The 25,072-nt window shown below is 37.6% G+C and overlaps 2 protein-coding genes across 6 annotated transcripts; both read right to left on the reverse strand.

Moving 5' to 3' along the window:
• Window positions 1-788: 788 nt before the first annotated feature.
• Window positions 789-7,471, reverse strand: LOC124174650 (tax1-binding protein 1 homolog B-like). Of its 4 annotated transcripts, XM_046553956.1 has the most exons (9): window positions 7,078-7,470; window positions 6,943-7,021; window positions 5,791-5,982; window positions 4,436-4,678; window positions 3,890-4,042; window positions 3,400-3,808; window positions 2,183-2,919; window positions 1,885-2,099; window positions 789-1,811 (listed from the first exon to the last, which is right to left on the reverse strand). In XM_046553956.1, the coding sequence occupies exons 3-9, from the start codon at window positions 5,974-5,976 to the stop codon at window positions 1,148-1,150; spliced, it is 2,607 nt and encodes an 868-aa protein (XP_046409912.1). In that variant the 5' UTR covers window positions 5,977-5,982; window positions 6,943-7,021; window positions 7,078-7,470; the 3' UTR covers window positions 789-1,147. The 4 variants fall into 4 exon arrangements, with proteins under 4 accessions (XP_046409912.1, XP_046409915.1, XP_046409911.1 ...); XM_046553959.1 differs by lacking the exon at window positions 6,943-7,021 and having other exon boundaries at window positions 7,058-7,471; XM_046553955.1 differs by having other exon boundaries at window positions 6,943-7,470.
• A 1,297-nt stretch (window positions 7,472-8,768) lies between these two features.
• On the reverse strand, window positions 8,769-24,202 carry LOC124174652 (diuretic hormone 44). 2 transcript variants are annotated; one of them, XM_046553964.1, is made up of 5 exons: window positions 24,046-24,202; window positions 23,837-23,931; window positions 11,667-11,843; window positions 10,253-10,681; window positions 8,769-9,806 (listed from the first exon to the last, which is right to left on the reverse strand). In XM_046553964.1, the coding sequence occupies exons 3-5, from the start codon at window positions 11,802-11,804 to the stop codon at window positions 9,780-9,782; spliced, it is 594 nt and encodes a 197-aa protein (XP_046409920.1). In that variant the 5' UTR covers window positions 11,805-11,843; window positions 23,837-23,931; window positions 24,046-24,202; the 3' UTR covers window positions 8,769-9,779. The 2 variants fall into 2 exon arrangements, with proteins under 2 accessions (XP_046409920.1, XP_046409919.1); XM_046553963.1 differs by having other exon boundaries at window positions 23,837-24,202.
• Window positions 24,203-25,072: the final 870 nt, after the last annotated feature.

The following is a 25,072-nucleotide window of genomic DNA, read 5'->3' on the forward strand; positions in this document are numbered from 1 at the left end:
ACATACTTTGCTATTATCTGGGATGATGAAAATAATAAAGTATATTATTTTGACTACCAGTATTTCTCATTCTACCAATTAGATTTAAAAAAATTGACATGTTCCAATACTCTACGAGTAATTTTGATTTTCGTATGCAGCACGAATTCAAAAATTATGAGTAACTTACTACACCCAGAACAAAGGGTAAGTCCATGGAAAAACGTGAAACTTGGCAGATTAAATGCCCGGCTGCGCGTGCGTGAACTTTTTAACATTTTAATGCAGTCTAGCCGCCTCAAGTTTCGGTTTGTTAAGTTACTGATAATTGGTACAAGCTGTCATAACGACATTATAATTTCAGTTCGACACTTGATGCGAGAGACCACCATATCATGCTACATTTTGAGTACTTTGACTGCCATGCCTTGCAGATAAAAATATTACCGCGATACGATCTTGCCACCAAATACAGTTTCATTATTTTAAGCACATGAAGTCGGTCATTCATTGTCAGTGTGCTGATTTTAACTTTTCTCTTGATATATTTCTGCTAACATTGTGTAATACCCTGGTGATGTAGAATCGATTTTGATTGCATTTATGTCGTGAGATTATAAATAATCAATACTGAGTTGAGTCTTTTCTATATGGTTTTATTAAAAAATAAACTTCGATGTTAACATATTATTTCATTACTGTCCGTGCGTAATGATTTTACTTTCGTCACGTGAAAATTTGAAAAGCAGCATAATCATTTCGTATGCTTTTTTAGCATCTTTTTACGATAACGGTCCTTATCATTAAAATTGGTCAAATATCAACATTGTTTTATAAACTTTCGACATTCCTTCGAAAATTTCCGATTGAAAGTAAATAATATAGTCTTTAACAAACTACTGCCTTTTTTATCTTAATATAGTTTTAGAAAATCCTGCATAGGTATACATATGTACACATATGTACGTGTATACATATTTCAATTTCTGATAGATTACATTTTTTACCAATTCTTGAACATGTTTTAATTACAATGATTATTTCTTTTTCAGGCTGCTCGGGCTGTATTTTTCGTCATTATGAATAAGTACCGTCACTCGTTGGAAACCACTAATTCAGATTATAGAACTGAAAGCTTAATGTCATCAAATTTCAACTTTTATACATTTTAGATAGTTGACAAAGTGGAATCATTAGTTTTTGCAGGTGCTTTCTTGGGTTTGCATTTTGCTTTCAAATCATAATACTTCGTTCTGTAACTCATCATAATTCTGTGAAGTCTTTCATATTCCTCTTTAGCCAATATTAATCTGTGCCTCAAATCATCGACTTCTAACATAGAGCGTTGGGACTTTTCTGCATTACTACAACTAGCTAGCTTTTCAACAGCCAAGAGCACATTCTGTACATTTTGGCTGATTTGTTTCAATTCCGGATTTGAAGAGTAATCGTAACGGGACTTTTGATCCTGTGCTTTGCTATCGAAACGGATCAGCTTCTGCAAGAGCATATCATTGTGTTCACCAAGTAACGAACATTTGGTTTCAGCAAAGATTTTTATTTTCTTCATCGAATCTATTTCGTTGTTAAGACATTGCTGCTTTTCTTTAAACTCTTCCAGCTCTAATGTCACCGCTTTTTCTCGTTTCCAAGTAGCGTTCAATTCGTCATATATAGATTCAAGTTGCTCTTTCAAGTGCTTATTTTCGATCTCTAAAGCTGAATTTATATGATCCGGATTTATTTCCGTATTCGTAGGTAAATTGTATTTACTGCTGCGAAGCCTATCCAGCAATGAGTTGTTCTGAACAAGTAACTCTTCTTTCATGAATCTGCGTGAAAATAATCAAACAGTGAAGATCAAATGCATTTGAGATTGTATGGCTATAGCCAAAGATTACTTACTTCATCTTCTGCATTTCATCCTTTAATATTCGAGATTGTTTCTCCTGTTGAGTGAGTAAAGTGTTTTTAGAAACAAGGTTAGCGATCTCTAGCTTGAGTTCCTTCTCGGTAACAGAGAATTTATTTTTCAACGCTTCCATTTCAATGTGTAAATCAACAATTTTTTCGTCCTTGGCAACCAACTGCTGTTGGAATTCTTCGTTAGTAACCTTCAACTGGAAATGATCAAATTTTGCGATATTTGTGGATTCTCGCAAGGATAACACAAATTTGTATCAGAGCAAACATTCATACTTACTGCGAGTATCTCTGGACTGCATGTGTAACTATCAGTGTTACTGACGTTCGGACAGGAAACAACGATTTGATTCTCCAATTTTCTGTCAGGCGAGGGTAATTTGGACTCTAAGAATTCGTTCATCAGTCGTAACTCCACGTTTTCTTGTAACCGTAATTCATTTTCTTTTAACGAATCATCCAATAACTTCGACAATGTGGCAATTTCTGTTTCTGAATGTGAAGATTTACTGGCACTGCTACAACTTTGCTTAGTTTCAGGTGTTTCTTCCTTGTTCAACATTTTGTCGAGGCGATACTGTAATTGAGCTACCTCCTTCTCCAAGTTACAGTGTTCAGGGCAAGTGTTTTTTTGTGCATTAAACGCGTCCTCCAACACTTGCTCAAAGACAGATATTTCATGTTCCAAGGTTGATATCCTCATTTGCAAGTCTTCCGTTACCCGTTGCAGCCTCGAATTTTCAGTTACTAGTCTTCCTTTATCCATGTCGTGTCCATACATGTCTGAATGAACCTTAGACTCCTTTTCGGTCTGCAACTCTTTCTTAAGCTTAGTATTTTCATCAGAGACATCTTCGAATTCTGCTTTAAGTTTTAAATTCTCCACCTGAGAATTGTTCAGGTTGAACTTACACACTTTCAATTCATTTTCGAGGGAAAAAATTTTGTCTACCAAATGTGTCCCATGCTCTTCACTTTTTTCAAGTTTCTTACACGTGAGGGCAACCTCGATTCCAGCTGGAAACAAAGTTACAAAATTTGAGTACGGTGAATATTATAAAGTAAATTTCAAAATGATTTATATTATTATTTCACGTCGCGTTATTTGAACATCTGGTTTCTATCCAGAAACTAATAATTGGAAAATAATTGTCAACTTTTTTTGATTGACATGTTGTTTGTCAACTAAATTAACAAGTGCAGTGATGCGGTCTTTGTTTCAAATCTCGTAATTATTTTCCAATTGACGAGGAAGAAACAGTGGAAGTAAGCTTGAAAGCTTTTGTTTCACTCATGATAATTATAAACCTACTTAAGTTCAACGTTTAATGGAATTATATTGTAAACACAGTAGAGTGTTGATAATTAGCCTGATAGAAGTTGAGCAGTTACCAATACTATGATCAAATTAGTGGCAAAACATGCACTGAATGATAATCGTAGTTTCGTTTAAATAATATTTGACGAGTCAAATGTGAAATTCAATATTATTCTTACATTTTTCTAGGTCCGTTTGCAAAATTTCGATTTTCTTTGTAGCTGCAATTAATGCATCATCCAAGTCTTTGACCTTTGCTTCGAGACGATGCATTTCTGTCTGGTATTCTCTTATCTCAGTGTTTAGGTCTTGAATATCCTCCAGCATATTCTTTTTAAAACACTCTGCTTCGCTCAGTTTCAATTCGGATTCCTCTAATTTTTGCTTCACGCATAACAATTCATCGATGGTATTCAACAAACGGGCAATTTCTGTTTGCAAGGTTGCACTGTGCGTTCCGGATGTACACAAAGTGTCTTGTAGCTGATTTAACCGTTTCAAAGCAAAACTGTGTTCATCTTGCAAACAGCGAAGTTGCGTTTCAAGATTAATGTTCTTTTTAATTAGAATCTTCCGATCTAACTGAGCCTAACAAAAGAATGAAAATTAATCGGCAACATTACAAAATTTACGTACAAGGTAGACGTAATATATTATACTGTAACGCACCTTGAAAAGTTTATCTTGTGCAACTGCTGTTGAGGATCGTACAACAACCATATCTTCCTCGAGGTCACATGTTAACTCTTCGTTGTTAGGAGTGCGCACTTGAAATGGTATACTTGCACCACAAACTGCACCCTCGTTACTAACATAGCAAACCTGATTGAGGGTAAATAGAATTCGAAGATGACCAATACTCATGAAACTGTTTTCATTAAGTATTTTAAAATGCAATGTATTGGGTACGGCTAAGCAATACGGTATTGAACAAACAGCTGATTGTTTTGCATAAGTTTTACAAATATCGAGGCATAGAATACTTCGTGCAAATCTTTATGTTTTCCTCTTCTCACATAGAGTTGATTAGTAGTTAAAAGAGAGGGTTGGAAAAAAACTCTAATAAACTACGACTATTTTCGAGTTGTGTCGAGTGTTTCTGCCAACAAATGGCATGTTCCGATACGTTAAATTCGAAAAAGAGAATTAAATTCTTCTAAATTCTAAACTATCAAAAAAAGTATAATCTAATACGATCAGTGAATGCGAACGAACCTGATAGAATTCATTCACATCTTTGGGCAGATCAATAGCTTTAAATACTACTGTCAAGTCTCTTTCACCATTCTCAGGTACTGGAGCCCATTCAAACACAATGTAATCTTTGATCGCTGACCACCCAACAGCAAATAATACTATCCGATCCCCAGGTGTTGCTTCCACCTCGTCAGTCAAAGTGTATCGACACAATATATCACTGTCTGTAGGGTAAGTATCAGCAACTCCATGAAAGACAACCTTGAAAACAGGAGAGCAGTGATGAGTACCTTTCATATTACAAAGAATTGGTGAAGCAAGCCCTTCACGCCTGTAATTGTCTTATTTTTTTTAATTTTACTTCAAGTGAATATGTCAATATTCTTGCAAAGATTTATTTCAACATTTTTCATACGAATTTGTTTTTTCCAGAGATATCTATTGAAGGCTCACACCACCCTAAGAGAGTCAAAGAGAAGTCAGTGTCCATGAATTTTTTGCAGCTACACTGATATATATTTTATACTTTCGTCTAACACACTTTTAGTATACGGTTCAAGCTTCTTAAACATGTTTTAAAATTTGTTAAATATTATTATTAATAATAGACAGAGATAAATACCTCTGCACGCGTCATGTTTTTCCAATCTGTAGGAATTGTAACTCCTCCTGCATAGTACTTCCGATTGACTTCAAATTCACACCACATATTTTTGATATAATTATCTACAGCGTACTTGAGTGATGATTACCACAGATTAGAGGTGAAAAAAAAAAAACGCGTTGCATATGGAGGAGTTATCTCTACCATTTAATGCCCTTATATTATGTATATCTCCCAATAATATCTTTATAACACTTAGGAATTCATTCAAGAAGGTCAAAACATATACTACCAGTGCATTGAACGTAAATAAACGAACCGTAAAAATGGAATTTTCATTAAAAAATTTATCACGCCCATTATTTGAATGTAAAGTCTACTATGAATTTCAGATTTTTTCGTTCAGCAATTTTCGAGATCATTGCAGGAGTTATCAAAAAATCGAAAATTCAATTTTGTTTCAATAAAAACATACAATCAGGAAAAGGGAAAATGGAAATTTTTTATACCGTTCATTTGAATGTAACATTGTGTAAACTTCTGATATCTTTTACTGAAATGTTTCAGAGATGATTGCGGAAATTTATTGGGACAAATAGATGTATCCGTCTAATAACAATATTCGTCAATTTAGCTGCAAAGAATTGGTGAATACCACTTTGATTTTAGACTCGCAGAGTAGTGGAAACCTCTTAAACTAAGTAAATTGTGAATATGCTATGACTATTTCATTGAGAATGTATCTTTATCTTTATTAACATAATATTACCAATGCGTATTGAGATCGTGTCAAACAACTCTGTTGTTCTTTAGAACTCTGATTTAGTTCAAAACATGCAGGTAGACTATAGGTGGACAAGATACCGTCTTCATTGTCGCTATCTACACGATTCAGATTTTCCGTTTCCGAATGAGTAGATGGATCCATTTCTAATTCCTTTATAATGGCCGCCATAATTTGCTGCAACAACATTAGAAAGCATCAACATGTATACTAATAAGCAATTTATACATAGTTTTTTCCTAGTTGGCGATAGAATTTCTCCATGTTATTGAATACATCGTGAATGGAATAGCTATTTCCTCTCTTTAATCAATTAAGAAAATATGATAATAGTAATGCACTTAAAGGATACCTTTCATAACTCATAAACATAGGTTTTCGTTTTTCTCAAGTAACCACCAAATAAAAGTCAAAAGGACCAACTGCACTAACATCCATACGTAGTGGCTACTGCAGAATGTGTAAAATCTGTGCACATTGACCTCTGATTTTAGATGTGTTTGTACACTTTATACAAAAACAAGTCATTCTTGACCATAATATTGCAGAAAAGGCAATAGTAGCCCAATCTTGATTAGTTGCTTTCTGAACATTCAATGTTGCTGTGCACTTCAATACTCTGATTTGCGCAGCATAGAATTATAAAATTACTCAGGGAATCGTACTGCGAACAAAATGCAGCAGAGCTTTGCAATGGAAACCTTTGCAGTAGATATACTCTGCGACGGAATGACGCCAACTGCTAATTGGAGTCCGATATAAAATACAAGGCAGCTAAATTCGAACACAATTCAGACTTGTTTAACGATATGATTTTACTAAAATCCAAGTGGAAGGAAAAACTGTGGTTGCAGAAGTCAGATAACAGCAATAGGCTGCAAATGACTTGCGGAGTATGATATGACAAGATCAGATATTTGTATCAGTTTGACTGATTACTCATCCCTACAATTTTTATAGTTTAAGTTATTCGAGATGCGTGAACTCAGTTCTTCTGCAACTTCCAAACCGTCAACAATGTAGTAAACTGTAAATTAATACTTTACCGTATACCTATAATCATAGTATACTGAATACGTAATAGGGTCTGGAGAATTAACGAGCCTGATCAGACGCTAATTAATGTTCTAGTCTTACTTGTTTTCAAGTTTCAATGTAACGTTGGTTGGTGCGTTATGCTGCAAGATTTGCTGAAGAAGCCGAAAGTTCTACGAGTTGATTGCCTGGCATCGGTATTTTTTCCCACACTTACATATTCTTATCCAGGAAAGTATGGCTGGCTAGGTGACGGCTGCTGCTTACACCTTGCCAATTGGATTCATGAAAACAACTGCTGAGATCGTCGATGAATGATCGATGAGATGAGCTGTATCTTTACCACTGAAGAACAGTTCTTTTCCTATGACAGTTATATAAATAAGCCGCACACCACAGTTGTACTCAGCATTTCTGTGGCCTTTGAATGATGGAAAACAAAATAATCTCTTCGTCACCGTCACAAGGTTATTCGGTTATAGCTTGAGACCTAACTAACGAAGGATTATTAGCAGTTTTCTTGGTGTAGGCCGATTGCAATTGGTCGAATGCTCGTTTCCGAGCACTCTGATACCGTTTGGAACGCTCGAATACCGAGTCGAACGAACCTTATAAATACGTGGCAGAACAGCGTGACGGAATTTATTCACAACCCGCCTGACTACATTTCCAGCTGCCGGCAATTCCCTACTGGTATATAATTCTACACTTATAAAGTGGAGATACGTTTGTCCCGTAGTTTTTTCGTATAACGTCTATTTGAGAAATCCACTAGAATGCGCAGCATCGGTTAGGACCCTATAATCTATTCCATGAAGGGATGGCCGTGGCTTGCGCACAAAAGCGGACAAAACGGGCGCCACTATACTCATAATTTTGGTAACCCCAATATACTTCGAAGTAAATTTATTTTGAAAGTGTAAACATATTAATGAGGCGAGAAATGGAAAACAAAAAGTGTATCATGTGATCGAAACGCTGTCCCGGATTTCACGCCACATGCTGCTACGGCAAAAAGAATCTAGGACTCAAAATCGAACTGTATATTGGGATCTTCATAATCAAACTGCGCATAAGCAGTTAAATTTAATTGCATTCAACTTTTGCAATTAACGATCTTATTGGAAATTAAAAAAAGCAAACCCAATAATTTCTAAATACTCTCGTCGTTGAGCACATACAAAAGATGCAGTTTTTGTCCAAGAAACTTCTCCGTTTGCACTTTCAAACAAAAAGAACAACCACAGAACTTGGCAACTTCATAATAATCATGACAGTCCAATTAATGCAGTATGCATTTATTCACTGTACCTAATTTGTAGATTACGCAGCAAGCTTGGTGGGATATTTATGAATTTCTATGATCTTATTCTCGACAGGTAGTGCGACTTCATCTACCTACATTGATTTGCGAATTTATCTCTTTTTCAGAAATAATGTAATTTGAATCGTTCGAAAAACACCGAACATCACGATTCGTGTCTACGAGACTACAAAAGCGCATAGCTTCTCGCCCGCTCGCCAAGCGTAAGTGACGAACGTCACCGATATCGAATCAGATAGTTGGGAGACTTGCCGATTTCGACTGCAGGTGGCGCTTCGGTAGACTTTTCAGAACACACCACGTGCCGCGGTAATCCAGGCACCCGCTTCAACGCTCGTTTGTTTCTCAAATGCCTGCACTTGGCATATTTCTTATTACGAGATTCAGGTATGTAGCCACAAGGTAGATGAAGATTCTACGTCGTTTGGTGCAGCTATGGGTCAGTCGTTCAAAGTATTATTTTATAAACTATACAGTCACTGAATTGTGTAAAAATTGATTCTGCTGCGTTACTTACCTCGTTCAACTCGCCTATCGATATGATTGAGAGCAATTATAGAGGGCTGGGGCTGTTTGGGCATGGATATTCTCATACTTTTATTCTAAAAACAAAATTTATTACAAATAAATTTAATTTGATTGGATTTAGTAAATAGGTACTGGAAATCAATGGTCTTTACATACGTGTAACAATAAATAAAGCGTTCTTTCGTGGCAAAAAATAAATAGTCTATATCTCTAAAATAAATAGTATAAATATTCTTAAATAATTCAGATATATCCGTATATAACATACATTTTTGTGTTTCTCTGCGCATGCTTATGTGTATGCCGTCGTGTCTAGATGTGCGTGTATACGTGTCCGTTTTGTGTCAACATATGCGAAGCTACAGTAATATATATGTTATACATCTTTATTATATATGGAAGGAAATAAATGTTGTAAAATTGGTACTCTATTCTTATCGGCACAAGTAATGCTCGTAATATGTGGTAGACAAGGTTTAATAATTATTATGTATCTCGTATATTATAATGTATTTTATATGTCTCCTGATGTGTCTTCTTGTGTTTCATATCATATATGTTCTATATATCACTAACATCGATGCACAAAGAGTGTCTCATAAGCATTTTCAAATTTCTCAATGATTCTCTTTCTATGATAAATAGTACGACTGCATAATCTGTTCTTACGTTTCCCTACAATACACTTGGATCGGAAAATTCGTTTAGAAAAATCTCAATGCATAATACTGTTTGTTTGCCCCATCATTAATATTTTGTAATTTAAGAAAATAAATAAATAAATAAACAAATGAATAAATAAATAATTACATACATAAATATGGCACTTACCACACAGTAAGTATGACGTTTATAATCTTTCACATACTTCAGGGACGATTAATTGTATATAACTTATTATCTTTATATTATTTTGTACTGAAAGAGTAACTGGCAAACATGTAACTCTATATTTTTCTATATAGATTAATGGAATATTATAAATGATACTACGTTAATGGCAACATCTAAACTGTACCGAGTGAGAGCTACATAAAAAGCGAAGCTGTCATTCAGTTATCTTTCTTCGAGATTGTGGAATAAATGATTACAACAGACTTAATTCACTGCCCATCTGTAATAGAAAAATCCAGCATAAGTTTCATTCCATGTTTATTCCATCACACACATAGAGCTTATAGAAACTCAACGTCCACACATACTGAGAGGAAATGATGTAACTTTTACCTAGCCGATTGAGCATCCAACTGCGCGTGCGCGAAATTTGTCATCTTTTTATGCAGGATGGCCACCTCAAGTTTTATTAAGATGCGAAATTCTTTAGGCTAGACAGATATTAAAGAGTTGATGTAAGCTTATAAGTTACCCTTTAAGGAAGGTGAGTTTGAAGTCTCCTACTCCGTTTCGAGTAAGTTGCCTCTCCTGCTTTGCAGACTAGAATATTGCCGCAATATGATCTCGTTGACCAATAGAGTATAATAATTATTTTGCGCACGCACAGTCGACCAATCAGTCTGTTAAAATTCACCGTTTCCTCTCTTTCTATCATCCAGCACTTACTCTTCGCGTTTGGTCGGATTCTGATTCCTGCAAAGCTTCCCAAGCCTGTTGCCTTTCCGTGCCTCTGTCGGAGGCAAGATGCTGCCGGTGTTGCTGACCTGAGCGATCTTCGGGTGCAAGATCAGTTTCAGGAATGCGATAGGAGTAGAGAAAATCATCTGCCTTTGAGGACATGAAGCCGGCCGGATCGGAATCTTCGTTCGAGTTCAGTTGGACTGCGTCGGTGATCGCGCGTTTTCCAATCGACTGCATGATTCGTCTATTTGCGTCGACCTGTTTCTGGTTCTGGCGCATCTTCCTGCGCGTCAATTCGAGGATTACACGCTCTCTCAGAACGTCCAGAGGATTCACTATCGACAGGGAACCCAGCCTCTTGATGCGCGCTGCTCCGACACTTCGTCCTGAATCCGATTCACCCAAATCCGCCTCCTGAAACATTTGTCAGTGCTCTCTCAGCTTATGATCGCTATTGCCCCTCGACTTACGTTAGATGTACCATTTGGGGCTACCTTCACGAAATTCTACATTTACCTCACTGACTTTTAACCTCTTTAATTATACTCGATTCATAACTTAAGCCCGACTTTGACTACGTTTTTAATACTTGGTACAGTGTGTTACTTGAAATTTGGTGTTCACGAAGATCAGAACACCTGTACCATTTGTGACCGTAACCTCAGACTACACGTAATGAATATGACCACAAGTCCATTAAACGATGGCCACAACGGGTACGAAGGTGGCCAAAACCAGTACGTATACGCTACTCGATTACTAATTAGTAGGAAAGAGATCGATCGTTTATTCCCGATTACTTTCTTTAGTGACTCGAGTAAATGTTGAGGTATAATTTTTGTTCTCCTTGTTGTCCACAAGAATGTGATATGCATGTAGCATTCAATATCACGTGTGTGCAGAATCGAGTTTGCAACATCAACAAGTGCAAATCTTCATTTCCGCGATTAGCAGAGGATCAAGAGATCAGATCCTCAGGACGTAGACGTCGGATGTAATGGCAGTCAAACCAGATTTTGTGACCGCAATACTAGCTACAAAGACATTACCAGCTACGCTGTATCTCTCTGCTAGGATAACCTGCCTTATCAATCCTTGGGATTGGTGATCAAGAAGAAGGAGGCAATCTATGGACTTAATATTGTTTGCTTTACTTCAATGCGAATTATTTCTTCAGTTTAGTTATTCTTTACACGATATAATATCATCGGCGTATCAATGATCCCGTCGAGCAAGAGAATGGTACCATATCCGTTACGCCGTATACATGAGTAAATTGAACGTAAAAATCGATTCTTCGAAATTGATTGTATTAGGTTCGCTCGGTTTCCCGTTACGACATAAAGACAACGCAATATTGAGTGACACTACCGAGTCGGCTGTCGTTACTTCGGCTTACCTCAAGTGCGTGAATTTGGTTAAAGAGGAGCAACTCTGGACGATCGGCCAGCTCGTCTCTTCTTCGATACGTCGATGTTGGGGCGGATTGCACGATGCCGATCACTGAGGCTGCCGCAAGAAAGTTGACTAGAAACATTTTCTGTGTTGGATGATCGCAAACGCCGGAACGGTTAGTCTGCAATAATGAAAGAATTGGTTAGTTCATACTTGTTTCACTTGCATACTGTTGCAGTACCTACTCAGCGTGTACAGCATAGCGAGATTTTTCTTTAGTCACTTAAATATGGACGATGCTTTTTTGACATTTTGCAGACATTATTTGCTTATACGCATACAATTACGATAGCGAGAACTTTCGCAGCAATAAATATCCGTCAATTTTTCTTCCATCAATTCCCCATTACCATTCGATTGCTGGGCCTAAGTGACAACTAATAGCCGCTGCAGGAGCAAAACACCAATACCTTCCTCTCTCTCTCTCTCTCGCTCTCCTGCGCTCTCTCTATATTCCACTCTCTCTTTCCGTGTATTCCTTCTCTCTAGTTGCCATGCAGCGTTTACTTCCCACTCACGATTACGCGTCAATAATCGCGAGTCTCGTACTACACGAATTGCATATGAAGGTTTGTAACAGTACAATTTAGACAATTAGTCAGACTCCCCCTGCGGTGCATAAGAGCTTAGTTCTCTTTAAATGTTTGAAAAAAAAAAAAAAACAATGAAGACTTCAATTTGAAGAGACGAAACCGCGACCATGAGTTGAAAAACTTGTACTATCAACAATTACATGCAATACAGGGCAATTGTCAAAGAGTTGGGCAAATTTCATACCGTGGCAAGTCGGTAAAGTCATGAAATAAATATAAAAAGAGTCCTAACTTTTGGGGAACGTTACTGTGACATACTAATATCACAAAAATCGAAGGTCGATTACGGACATTTCACGTTATGAGGTTCTCTTGAGCGTAGAAACTCCTTAATCTCGCACGAGGTACTCTGGCGAAATACTAAAAGTAAATCGAAATGAAAATTGGGGACAACGTTATTGGCACGTTGCTCATGTCCTGCAGTAGAGGTATAACAGTGTATAAAGAGTGTGGGATCATTTTTCGGAAAATTTTATTAGCATCGGGACTTCTGGTTTCGGGTCGATGTTCATTCTTGACAAGCTCAACTGCAGACACGGACGGGAATCAAAGGCTTATAAATGAGAAAGGGCAAACAAGCAACAACTCCTTCAACATGAAATTCGAGCAAAGGCCAGCCGTAGTGTAGGAGGCAGTTCTTTGTGCTTCTGCAGGAATGAGGAGCAGGTTGAAGACGGCCGGAGAGTGGCGTTTCTGAAATGACGTTATTCAAATATCGCAGGTGGTTGAGATTTCGAAACTCTCGCGATGCTCAGGAAATACCTCACCCTGCAAACCCACCCGTCCGCCTGTTTAGCGTCGTTCGTTCATCCACATCCATCACGCCCCCCTCCATCCGCAAGATGAGCAAACTCACAATCATCACGCTATAGCGCAATTCTCCCTCGCCGAGTCCACCACAACTATGTCTACAATCTTTGTGCCCACCTCAACTTCATTAGTCTCAAGTTTCGTGGGCACTTTCATCACTGACAGGAAACCCTGACGATGTACATTATACTTTATGTTTGACATTTGGATTCGCAGTGTACACTATACTATGCAAATTACATTAATCAATTCGAAAATCGAATCGAATAATCGAGTAAATACAATATTTCGTATTATTCCAGTAACTGATACATAATTCAATTTATTCAATTTATTCGGATAAAACCTAGAAATCTCCATTTTATATTTCTTGATTCAAAAGTACCTAGTCAATTGAAAGGTGTAGCTGCCAAAATTATTGTTGATAGGAAAATAACTGCATTATTTTTAAAGTAATGAAAAAATTTTTATTTGAAAAACAAATAAATGCGAATTTAATTGAAGAAGTTCAGATATTAGAGAAATCATACTAAAATAATAATTAACTCGAACAAAAAAAAAAAAAAAACGTAGAATTTCCGCATATGCGAGATTCCAACATCGTTCGCATATTTTGTAACAGATATATGTAAAATAAGATTCGAAAATTCGCGGTTTCGAGAACATGATTCAAGAAATTCGGATAATTTAATTCGTATCGGATTGCTCGTGGTTTCGAATTATTCGCATATCCCTAATTTGTATGAAAATTCAGTTCATTTCGCTCGGTATTTCAGATCACCGGGGATCGATCTTTTCACGGAACTCGCTCTTTTTGGTATAGCTTGCAAGTTCGGTTCTTGAAACCGCAATAACTTGTCAAGGGTTCGTGGAGAAACGAAATTCATCCTACCTATATCATCGTTGAATTTCTCGACGAAAATTAGTGCCATAAACTTCTACCCGTTTTTCAATTAACGTTTTACCACCCTTTGGGACAATTATATTTCGGTCCTACACAGGTTTATTGTGTACGTATATATATGTACATACATAGGTATACGGCTACCGGGGAGAACTCGATGTTGAACTAATTAACGAATGCCATAACGAACAACACGACGGAGTGGCACTTATTGTTAGATTTGTGTTGGTATTATATACATCGATGTGACTTCGATCGCGTCAAGTGAAACTTGGGGAAGCCTGAAAATTTATAGGTCAATCAGCATAGCAGAACTTACGAAGGGTCGAATCAGAATAAAAAATTCTTTATTACATAACCTGTAAATTTCGGTCACGGAAATCTCGGTCGAAGTGTATCGGAAAGCTATAAAATGATGCATTTCTTGCATCGAAACTCTTTCAAATACACACACAACTCGTCAGGGTGAAATGTTGGGATTCTTTATCGAAAATTAATTTCAGTCTTTGCAGATCGGACGTTTCCTACAAGTATGTAATGTGCAGGCTCATGGAGCGGGACCGAGAATTACTGGAATTTTGGCCAGCGAGCCCAAGAACGCCTTTGACGCTGATGTCGGAGACGTGGGATAAATTTACTGTTCCTGGAGTGAAATGATGAAATTTCAAAATTCCCAAAATTTTGCACCATATCCTCAGGGTTGATGTCGTTAAAGCCACCTACGTACCGCGACCAACTTGTTATCGCTTTGATCTCGACGCTGCGCCGTTACAAAAGGTTGTCTGAGAAATTTCATGACTATCAACCGTTTTCACAAAGAAATTAAAATTTGTTATCATTATTTTCTTTCATTATTATACACGTCGACCTGCGGGTGCGCCTATTCGTTCGTATTTGATCAGCAGACTATATCGGACAAACGATTACCGAAAACATAGTTATCCGCCTATTCAAAAATAAATTGATTAGGAGTTTTGTAATTCCTTTTGATCGGACTACTGACAACTAAACTTATTATCTCTTGACCATTACGCATGAGCCTCGAGTATTTCGACTTTGCTGACTGAATGATGCTTCAATGAAGAAGCACGGGTGAGCTCGACTGTGTTACACTTTGGTTTGGGACATAATTATACATACATAATGGCCATGAACGCGGTGCAGATGAAAAGGAGTATAAATAAAATGAAACTACGTACATAAATGCACCGGCTTCGATATAAATGTAATTGACAAGTGTACCGTGACGAGGCTAAAAATGAAAAAAAATTGCACCGTTATTCAAATTCGTGTAAATAACGGGTTCATGGTACTGCACTTGGTCGTGTTATTAGGTGTAAAATATGACTAAAGTGAGCCGAGTCGTTGCTCCAAGTTGTTATTTATATTAGTTCTTGGCTTGTAGGGTCAATGTGTGCATTTGCACTCCGAGTGGCACCGCCGCGTTAATCCAGGGGAAAGATATTTTCACGGAGGGTGGAGATGCGCCGTTCGGCTTAATTTACCTTGAAGCATTGCACGGGCGCGTCGCATCAAATCCTGCACCAAATGGTTCGTCCTTTAAAACGTTTGGAATATGTTCCAATCACCGAGGATCTCCGAAATAATCTGGACATCGAAGCTTAAATTTGGATTATTAATTCCCACACACATGTACCCAACTCAATTAGAGTTGATTGTTAAGCTTATGGTAGCTGCTCACCGTATTCCCTGTTTCAACAACGTTTCAAACCACTAGCTGACCTCGTTTCCGCCGAAAACATGGCACGTTCTTCGTCGAATTTTCGAATCAGATCACGGGAGAAAATGTTTCCACACTTTCGTATTGCGGCTCACCGCGATTAATTGGGAACGCTAGATCATGCCGTGAATCCGTCCGACGACCGCAAAATCCACGCTGTATGAAATATCGTTCAAATTTTTTCACGCATGCACCATGCAAAAAGTTTGAATTTAATTCGAAACTGAAACACATCGGCACACGCAAGTAGAAATATTGCCTGTGAAATTATAAACATTGTTATTGCTGGGTTTTCCCGTCAACCCTGGGTTACGTCAACTTATGGAGAAAAACTGCAGCTAATTCATTTCTCTGCTTACTACAGACTATGTACTCAGAAATTGGGAATGTAGCAGTGGTTAACAACTTGTCTCGGCCAAAGTTGCAAGTCAGAATTGCTAAATTCAAGAATGGCGAGATTTTAGAATGACGTACTATTCCAAGGCTGCACAGGAACATCTTGGCGCGTCAGGAGTTTTCAGTTCGTTAGAGTATACTTTAATTATCCGTATAATTGCGCGCCGAGAAATCAGGGCGAAAAGTCGCGCGTTGCCTACTTTAAGCTTATACATCCGGCGGGTTTACGGGTTTTCGTTTCCACGTACCGGTATCGTCTGCAGTTCGGAGGATAAAATGTGCACATAACGTATTCGTGCAAGATTGAACTCGGGCAATAAAGGAACAAAGACCCTTTTAATACAGCGACGTTACGCCGTGTATCAACGCCGTGTGAATTACTTTTCCGGATAATCCAAAGCCGTCGGCGTCACGATGCCAATTCTCGCTTAAACCTCCAGAGATGGTTATTTTTGTCTGATTTTCTTTATCCACCTTGTTATATCAGCCAATATAATAAGTATGATAATGTTTACGCTGCAACGCTGGACACGACAAAGGATTTCTTTACACGGAACAAACTTTGCACTTATTCTGGCCTCCTTCATTCAACTCTGTCAACATGTACATGCTGCGTCGTAACTTCAGAGACTTTATACCTATGCATATTGTTTTCATATACGTGTATCGACTGACACAAGCCAAGAGCTTGCTGCTGACGATGACAGACTTCCGTGCGCTGCATTACTGGATCTTCGGGCGTTAGGTGCAGCTTCTCTGCCTCTTGCGATTACCGCGAGATGCTGCCTTTCTCACGACAAAAGTAACCTTGTGAATCATTCATGTGTGAGCCCGCACCGCAGTAATGCCAACTTTTCAAGAAACTGTGTTGTACGTGAGAGAGTTGGAGTCCTTTCCAAGAAAAATAGAAACTTCGTTAGCTTATCACGTAATAAATTTGTCTTCTAGGCCAGAATCTAATGGAAGTCTTATTGATCTTTAACGAATTGTCAAGAGTGATGCAGAAATCGATTCAACAGACTTCAAATCAACTTATTGGCGAAGCTCCTGAAAACATATGCAATTTGCAAACGCACTAATTTGACAAGTTGGTGGTCCTAGATATTGAAGATAAAAACATATTATCTAAATAAAAGTTTCCTAATATCTGTATATTTAGAATTCAGATTGTAGTATATAAATCTGTCTGTGTTACCTCGTTCAGTAATTATCATTACATATATTTTCTAGAAAAATTGTCCATGTTATTTATATAAAGGAAAAATGAAATATATTATGTATTCCTGTATTTATTCAGTTTCAATACCGTTAAACATCAGTCTTGAGAATGAGAAATGTAGAGTTATTGTGGTGCCACCTAAATAAGAAATCTAAGGGATTGTTTTGATGCTACTTAAAAAAATATTCGTATTATAGGTTGGCAACGCTGTACGCCAGTCTGGTATTCATTTACACTGTAGCCAACTCCGTACAAATATCTCTAGGTTTGAAAAATTACGAATTCGTTTAATCTTTTAAGACACCGATGTGAGTCGAAGAAAAAAATTTGCACAACGCTTCTCTCTGTCAAAATAAGTAATTCGAAAAATTATTACTTTATGAGTATTCAGTTTTTTAATTAATTGTAACTGAAAAAAATAACTTTTTTATGAACAAACTTCTGGTCTGCAAACAAAATCTTATTATTTCATTATTCGAAGCGATGAACACAATCAAAACAAAATCCATTTTCCCAACGTCCTGATACTACCTATCAGGTGGCGATTGCAATTTACGAATGCCCTTATCTACGCTCATCGTCAAAATGGTAGGGTTTGATACAGTAACACGGTAGGCTAATTTTATCGGTTGAATGGTTCGCGTGTTTAACTAATCTTATCAATAACGCCACGGGGAAAGACATTTAAAATTTTCATTTAATTTTTGCTAGGCTCTCGGTTTCAGTACAATACACCCTATTTGACATGGGTATATTACGACAAAATATGTCGGGCTATTTTATCCAGCAAAGCCCCAAGTTTTCAGTATATTTATGAGCCGTATAAACTAATCAAAAAATTATTTCAAACTTTCAAGAATCGAGTATTATTCGAGAAAATTGCGCGTCAAAAAGACCGATTATGCAAAAAACGCTAAGGAATTCCTCATGCATCGCAAACCAAAGTCGTCCATGACAAAAAGTCAGGGATTATTGATGCAGATGTTGTATCTGACGTTCTACCGGTATAAGAATCGAAAAGCCTCGACTACCAAGCAAGATTGGATCACTATTGTGCGAGAAAAGTTTCCCCACAACTCACAAATACCGGGGAATGTTTACCCGTATATACCTATGGAGGACGGTAAGCAAGCGCGACTGCAAAGGTATAAGGTATATCAATATTGAACTCGCATTTATAACGCATCGGTTTGCTTCCATCATTTTCCCGCATTATTGTGTTGCATTGCGTCATGCACGAAGAGCTCACGGGGAATAATAAAAATACTTCCGCTTGTATACATATATATTGCATTCACATAGCAGAAATACATTCGTATCTCTTATCCTCGAGAAATAAGCTTTGCTCTCCGTTCATGCATGGGGACATATTACTCGAAGGGAGAAATTTAAAAAAGATATTTTCTTCTGCATGTTTAGTAACAAAACGCTCCTGAAACATATATTTATGTTCTTTATCGATCAGTCATATCTATGAAAATTATTTACACTAAAATACGACACCGTCCAATCGGCCACTGATCTACAATTTATCAACTTCAAAAGTTATTGCGTGACAGGTGAATACATTCAAAGACATTATCATGTGATTTGCATGGTTGGTTCAGATTTTTGAAGTTCGCGTAATCAGTCGAACCAAAAGTTGGTAAGATATAATCGATGATATGCAGCGGGAAAAAAGTAAAAAAAATTGAGTAAAAATATCAGAATTAAGAGTTCAATTCTTTTTTCAATCCGACATTAATATATCCGATGCGATGTATATTTATTTGATACATATATATGATATACCATGTATATAACTAGCTCCGTATCGAAATAAATCAATTTGTTCGTTGGGCGTACAATTGCTGGGTTATCCAGCTAACTTAATCGACGAACTAATAAAATGAATCAAGCTACGTATTCCTCGTCAATTGGCTTTGGATACGATTTGAAATTGGTCGTACTAAAAGCCCCTTTGAAAGTAACGGTGGATTACCGATTCAAGCTGCCCACCAGGAGAAAAAGATTGAGTTTGTACAAATAAATTATAATTATCTGCAGGTGGATAATTTTCTTGAAAGAAAATACTGGGACGGCCGGTGTTGTTTGGTTGGAATCAGTAAAAGTATTCAACTGAATTACGCCAAATGAATCACTCAAAGCATTTAAATTATGTTCTTAATTAATGAGCCCGTACCGTCTATTTTTTTTCACTTTGTCTCTCAAAAAAACCGACTTCGTCAAACATCTTCGTTTTGCACCAAGGTTCTGGACAGATAAATATTTGAATTTCGCGGAAATAAGGGCCTGTGTCAAAGTTTTGAAAATTTATTCATATATTCCTGTAGACAATAAATTATAATTGACTTGCAAGACACGGACAAATGTTAAAGAAATTTAGGTTTTCGTTGATTCTGGGAAATCATTTATAAAAGATGGACATTTTTCTGCGTTTTTGATAAACATTTCCCCTGATTTTCCAATACCTGCCAACGCGACAGGCCGGGGTATTCTCGCAGGTGGAATTTATTATTTGAGAACTTGATGGAAGGTCGGATTAGCATCGTATCAGGTATTAAACGGATGTGAGTGTCGTGCAGCAGGGAAGAAATCATTTCCATTATCAAGCCACGTGCGATGTATACCATATAACCCAAAGTAATCAATTATTCAAAAATCCCGCCATAATATTGTTTGCAATTATCAACCCATCCGTTCTTGCTCTTGAGCTGAGCCTGACGTTTAATAATTAAAATTCCCAACGCGTCAAAACCAAGGGGCTGTGATCTAACAATTTCTGTCCGGAAATCGGTAATGGCCGTTAAACGACAGTGCCGCAGGACGGTTTTGATCATTCCCATAAAGCACATTGCCGACGCGATGTGATTGAACCGACCCTTGAGCGAATTTTTTCCCCTCCTTGTTCGATATTTTACCGATGTTCAATCACCGTTCTGCAGTTATTCCGCATAATTCTCGATCACGTTATACTCGTCAATTCCCGGTTACTGTATTAAACGCGATTAATCAAGTAGACGGGGTATGTCGGTATACATGAATGAAGAATAACTAGTCGTAATACACGCTTGCCGTACGCAGATGTGCGGGGGTGTCGGATATAAGTAAATCCATGAAGTAATAAATTTTTTCATCACGTGGATAACATCCTTACATATTATATAGGCCAATAAATTTTGTCATATATCACGTATACAAGGGCGTGTTACATACATATACATAATATACGTATATAGCTTCCGTGATGATGGTGATTTCGTTGATAAGAGTCGCGACGGAGAATGACGATAGAGGGATTATCGAAATTTAATAGGTACACACACGGTAGTCGTAATTGCAGTAATATAAGATTAGTGCGACATGAGAAGCAACGGTTTTCACTCTGTTGTAGCACAGATAATTCAAGATGGAAATCGAATCTCCCGCAACCTGCTTCGTCGAGCGTTCAAACGATGGTATAACGCGTTTTATTTGATCGGAAAATTTCCTTACTCCAACGGCACACGATTTAGATTTTATTTTCTTGATTTCCCTTTACGCGACGCGCGGTATTCTTCAAACGACGCGAATCCCTGCGGGTCAACGGAGCATGGTGCGTGAAAATCGAGGGTGAACATTATAATGGTAACATTTTTATTAAACCTGATCTCCTTGGTATACGAATGAAGAAATTGAAATTCTACCGCCTTCAACTCTGTATTTTCAATCAGCGGCGAATCTTTCGAATTTATTTATTTCCCCCAAGTTCTGAAGAAACGAAAAGGGAACAAAACTTTTTTTTTACGATGTTGGCATTGTTAAAGATTTAATTTGACAAAATTGCACCGTTACTGATTACGACCGATATTAATGGTAATATTGAATTGACTAGTGAATAAAAGTTTGTTTCAGTGACTTTTGTAAAAAATAATCTTCTGGATAAAACGAACCATCGATGAGTGAAATCGAAAGAATCTACTAGATTTTCAACTATTTTCAAACGATTTGAAATCAAGCACCGATATTTAAACTTTTGATTGTAATTCTTATATTTGCAAAAAATTCTGCGTAGCTTTCGAATATTATAATCTGATGAATACTCGATGTGTAACAATTTCGTAACGAAATTAATGAAAAGAGTTGCTTTTTTCTAACCAAAGACCAAAGTAGTGATCTAACCCTACGGTACGTATAGTTACTGAACCTTTCAATGTTCCGATAAGACGACAACAATGTTGTCAAGCAATATTTTCACAATTCGAATGTAGAAATAATTCATTACCCTGAAATAAATTGGCTAATCTGTAGTAGGTTTTTGTGAACCACTGGCGGCATGTTGCACGAGAAAATGACGATGATGTATTTTACATCATCCAGTCGGGTTAAAAATGAGGATGGATACGATGGCGGAATATGCAAAAACAAGGAATATTAAATGAATTTTATAATTACGTAAATTGTATAACAATTTAGGATGGACCCGAGTGTAAACCAACTCTGCTGATTTTCTCACGAGTCTTTATACAGCGAGTGTAAATATTTGAATACTGCGAAATACGTTGAGGAGATCTCTTGGTGAAAATGCAAAGGTGTAAAAATACGATACGAAAATCATCCGTCAAGCTGTCCGCCAAACAGAAAACATCTCAAGTTGAAACGCTGCTTGTATGAGAAAATTGCCCCTTGGATGATAGAGAGAAAAAATTGAATAATAAACAAAATGCATTATCATATACCAACATGAAAACAGTCCAGCTATTTGGATATAAATAAAACAACGCTTTACTCGAAGTTATCTTGCGAAATTCACAAGGGGACAATGAAAATGAATGGAAATTCGTGACTAAGTTGACAAGGTGCGAGACTAGCGAAGTCTAACAGCTCGAAAGCGACTCTGGGATGTTTAAGTTTCGAAACTGTGGAAGCTTTGAAATTCTGCTTTCGTTATAATATTTACTCACTTATCTTCGGAACAATTTTGGGAATCTCTTCATTGTCCATTTCGTCCGCACAGGTATAATTATCAACCGAACAAACCAAATCGTCGAGTTGAAATGTTATTCTGACATTAGTAAGCATTGAAGTGGGGGTAAAATTATATCCTCAATTTATACTTGTTTGAAACATTCAAAACATTGCTTATCAACCTTTCCACTAACCGTTCACGTTTGTTAAAGCGCATTTATTCGACACTAGTTGTAAGAATGTAACAGGCCAATCAATGCTAAAAAAGCACCGAATGGATTCTGGTCTGATCTTGTGAACAAATTTTTCAGAGTCTGGTAGAATTTCCAAACTACTTTTATCGCGGGAGTGATATTATGCCTTGCGACATTTGGCGGCCATCCGGTGTACTAGTAATGACACATATTTCGTGCTGCATCAATTGCGTGACAAATGATTGATATTTCTACAGTGCATATCCACGAGAAGGATTCAAAACTGAAATCATTTAGCGCTGGCAGTTGGGTGAAGGAAAATGCAAACAAAACGAATCAAAGTTCGATATGATGAAGGCCAGTTCTGCTCGCAAGTTTATTAATTTCGACGTGATGCTGTGGTTACGGAGGTTCATCGGCCGTGAAATACGTTTGCTCCTTGTAATTCAGTCGGTTCGAAAAGAGAACTCAATCTAAGTACGCCAGGAATTTTTTCCATCAAGGAGTCAACATTCGTTAATCGAAAAAATCAATTCGACCAATTCGTTGATGGAAGCAATTGATTACTCAAAAATTTAACTATCCACACAAATACGAGCACGATAAAGTCACTGTTTTGGTATCACCGTCCCCAAAGGTACGAAACTTCCTTAAATTGCCGGGATATCCCTTCGCTACAAGTACATTACGCAGGTTTCGAAAAGGAATGAATAATCACAAAAACCGTCTTAACATCCTTCCTCCAATTTACATTAAATGAATGCGGCACCTAGACGCATTTGGATACGAGTTAATTAGACCTCCTCACGTCGCGTCGTGGAATTTCCATGTGAATATAATTAACGCTGTCGGGGATTCTTTGCACGTACCGGGCTTCACTAAAACCCTTATTAAGCTTTCAGATCCTATGGCGTCAAATGTTAATGAGATACAGATGAATGGCTCAAAACCGCCGATCCCCTCGTTTCCCTACCCCCGTACCCCCCCTCCCGCCGTTTCCGAAATTGGGCAACGCAGAATTAGTTACCGCGAGTTATCGACATCGTCTGAGGCGGTTCAATTAGTCGTTTCCAATTCCAATTCAAGTAATAAGGTGTTCGCACACGGTGGTTACGTACGGTAACTCCGGGAAGTTCTATACGTCTAAACGTGAACAGAAGTTGACTCGAGTGTAAAGTGGTAAGTGCAGTTCATGAACTATAATACAAAGTTAGAGAGCCATACATAAATATCTATATACATATATATATATATATATAAAATGTATATAATATTACATACACGCTTACCGAATATCGATAGTTACTTACCTTGAATTTATACCACCTTGTGTATATCTTCCTTAAAAAAGTTTGTTGCAGCAGTTACACTAAATCGACAGCGCGAATTGTGTGCAAGTTTGTATCTTCCGTACGTCAGGTTGGGAAAAAAGAAACGGAAAAGTGAAAAAATTAGTTGGTAAAAAAAGAAACTATATCAACTATAATCACTGAACGTCGAAACTTGATGTGAAATATACTTCAAGGAATTCTATAGCAGGTTGTCTGTCACGCTTCTGATAAATCCTTCTTAAACGCGTCTTCTGTCACTTGGGATTTGAGTTCTGCACCGTTGAATGTACTACCGGCGTATGACGTTCTCGGGGCACCGACGGTGAGCTTTTATAGCCAGGTTGAATCTACGCTACACGCCGGTACGCACTACGGACTAAATATCCCCCTGATCAGAGTTGCCTGCAGGGTGGGGGTACCGTGAGGTTTGCTCTACTCCGCGTGCTCCATTCCACCCCCAACCCCAACCCCAGCCCCCCCCCACCCACCCCCGCCCCGACGTCGCCCCTGACGATTGTTTTTTCTCCGTAGATTCCACCTTTTATGACGTGTTCTGGACATGTAAACGTTGTATACATATATCTATATATATATATATAGGCATACGTATAGACATTATGGGTAAGCGATGACATCATTGGTTCACCCCGGTGTCGCCATCATCGTTTGCTAATTGTCCGCACCTGCATCAAGCTAGGTACTCGTTTGCACTCGATCTTTCCTCTACCTTAGAGTCGATGTCATTTTAGGCACTTGTTGCCCTCTTAGAAAAATCATCAAACAGACGTTACTTGTCGCAAACCGGATATATTTATATGTATTTATATCTACCGAAGGGTGTAAGGAACAAGTAACGAGTACTGAATGTTGAATTTTACAATTTTAGCCTCCGCATTTAATTGAAATTAATTAACGAGGGCTAATTTATCGACACTTTTTAGTCTCGCGGTAAATGTTTGAATGCACTCAAGGGGACGTATATAACTTTGATTCTGTGATAAAATAATTTACGATTTTTTGGTATGACATTTTTATACTGCGGGGGACAGAAAAAATGCGACAATTCAGGAAAGAATAATACGCGGTACTTGGGAGAGAACCGTTCAACGATCGTTACCATAACCTCAACAACCTCCGATGATGGATATTTGCTGGCGGGGTGTCGATACATATATATATATAATAAAACGAAAAAATGAAACAATAGAGACTGAA

The sequence above is a fragment of the Neodiprion fabricii genome, chromosome 2 (genome assembly GCF_021155785.1).
Source record: "Neodiprion fabricii isolate iyNeoFabr1 chromosome 2, iyNeoFabr1.1, whole genome shotgun sequence".
Lineage (NCBI taxonomy): Eukaryota > Metazoa > Arthropoda > Insecta > Hymenoptera > Diprionidae > Neodiprion > Neodiprion fabricii.

Coding starts and splice junctions, on each gene's coding strand:
- LOC124174650 (XM_046553959.1), bottom strand. CDS start 5,976: ATGGCGGCCATTATAAAGGAATTAGAAATGGATCCATCTACTCATTCG. Junction 4,043..4,435: donor ATGTGAATGAATTCTATCAG/GTTCGTTCGCAT, acceptor ACCCTCAATCAG/GTTTGCTATGTTAGTAACGA. Junction 3,809..3,889: donor CACAAGATAAACTTTTCAAG/GTGCGTTACAGT, acceptor TTCTTTTGTTAG/GCTCAGTTAGATCGGAAGAT.
- LOC124174652 (XM_046553964.1), bottom strand. CDS start 11,804: ATGTTTCTAGTCAACTTTCTTGCGGCAGCCTCAGTGATCGGCATCGTG. Junction 10,682..11,666: donor ACCAAATTCACGCACTTGAG/GTAAGCCGAAGT, acceptor CAAATGTTTCAG/GAGGCGGATTTGGGTGAATC. Junction 9,807..10,252: donor AATCCGACCAAACGCGAAGA/GTAAGTGCTGGA, acceptor TTTCTATTACAG/ATGGGCAGTGAATTAAGTCT.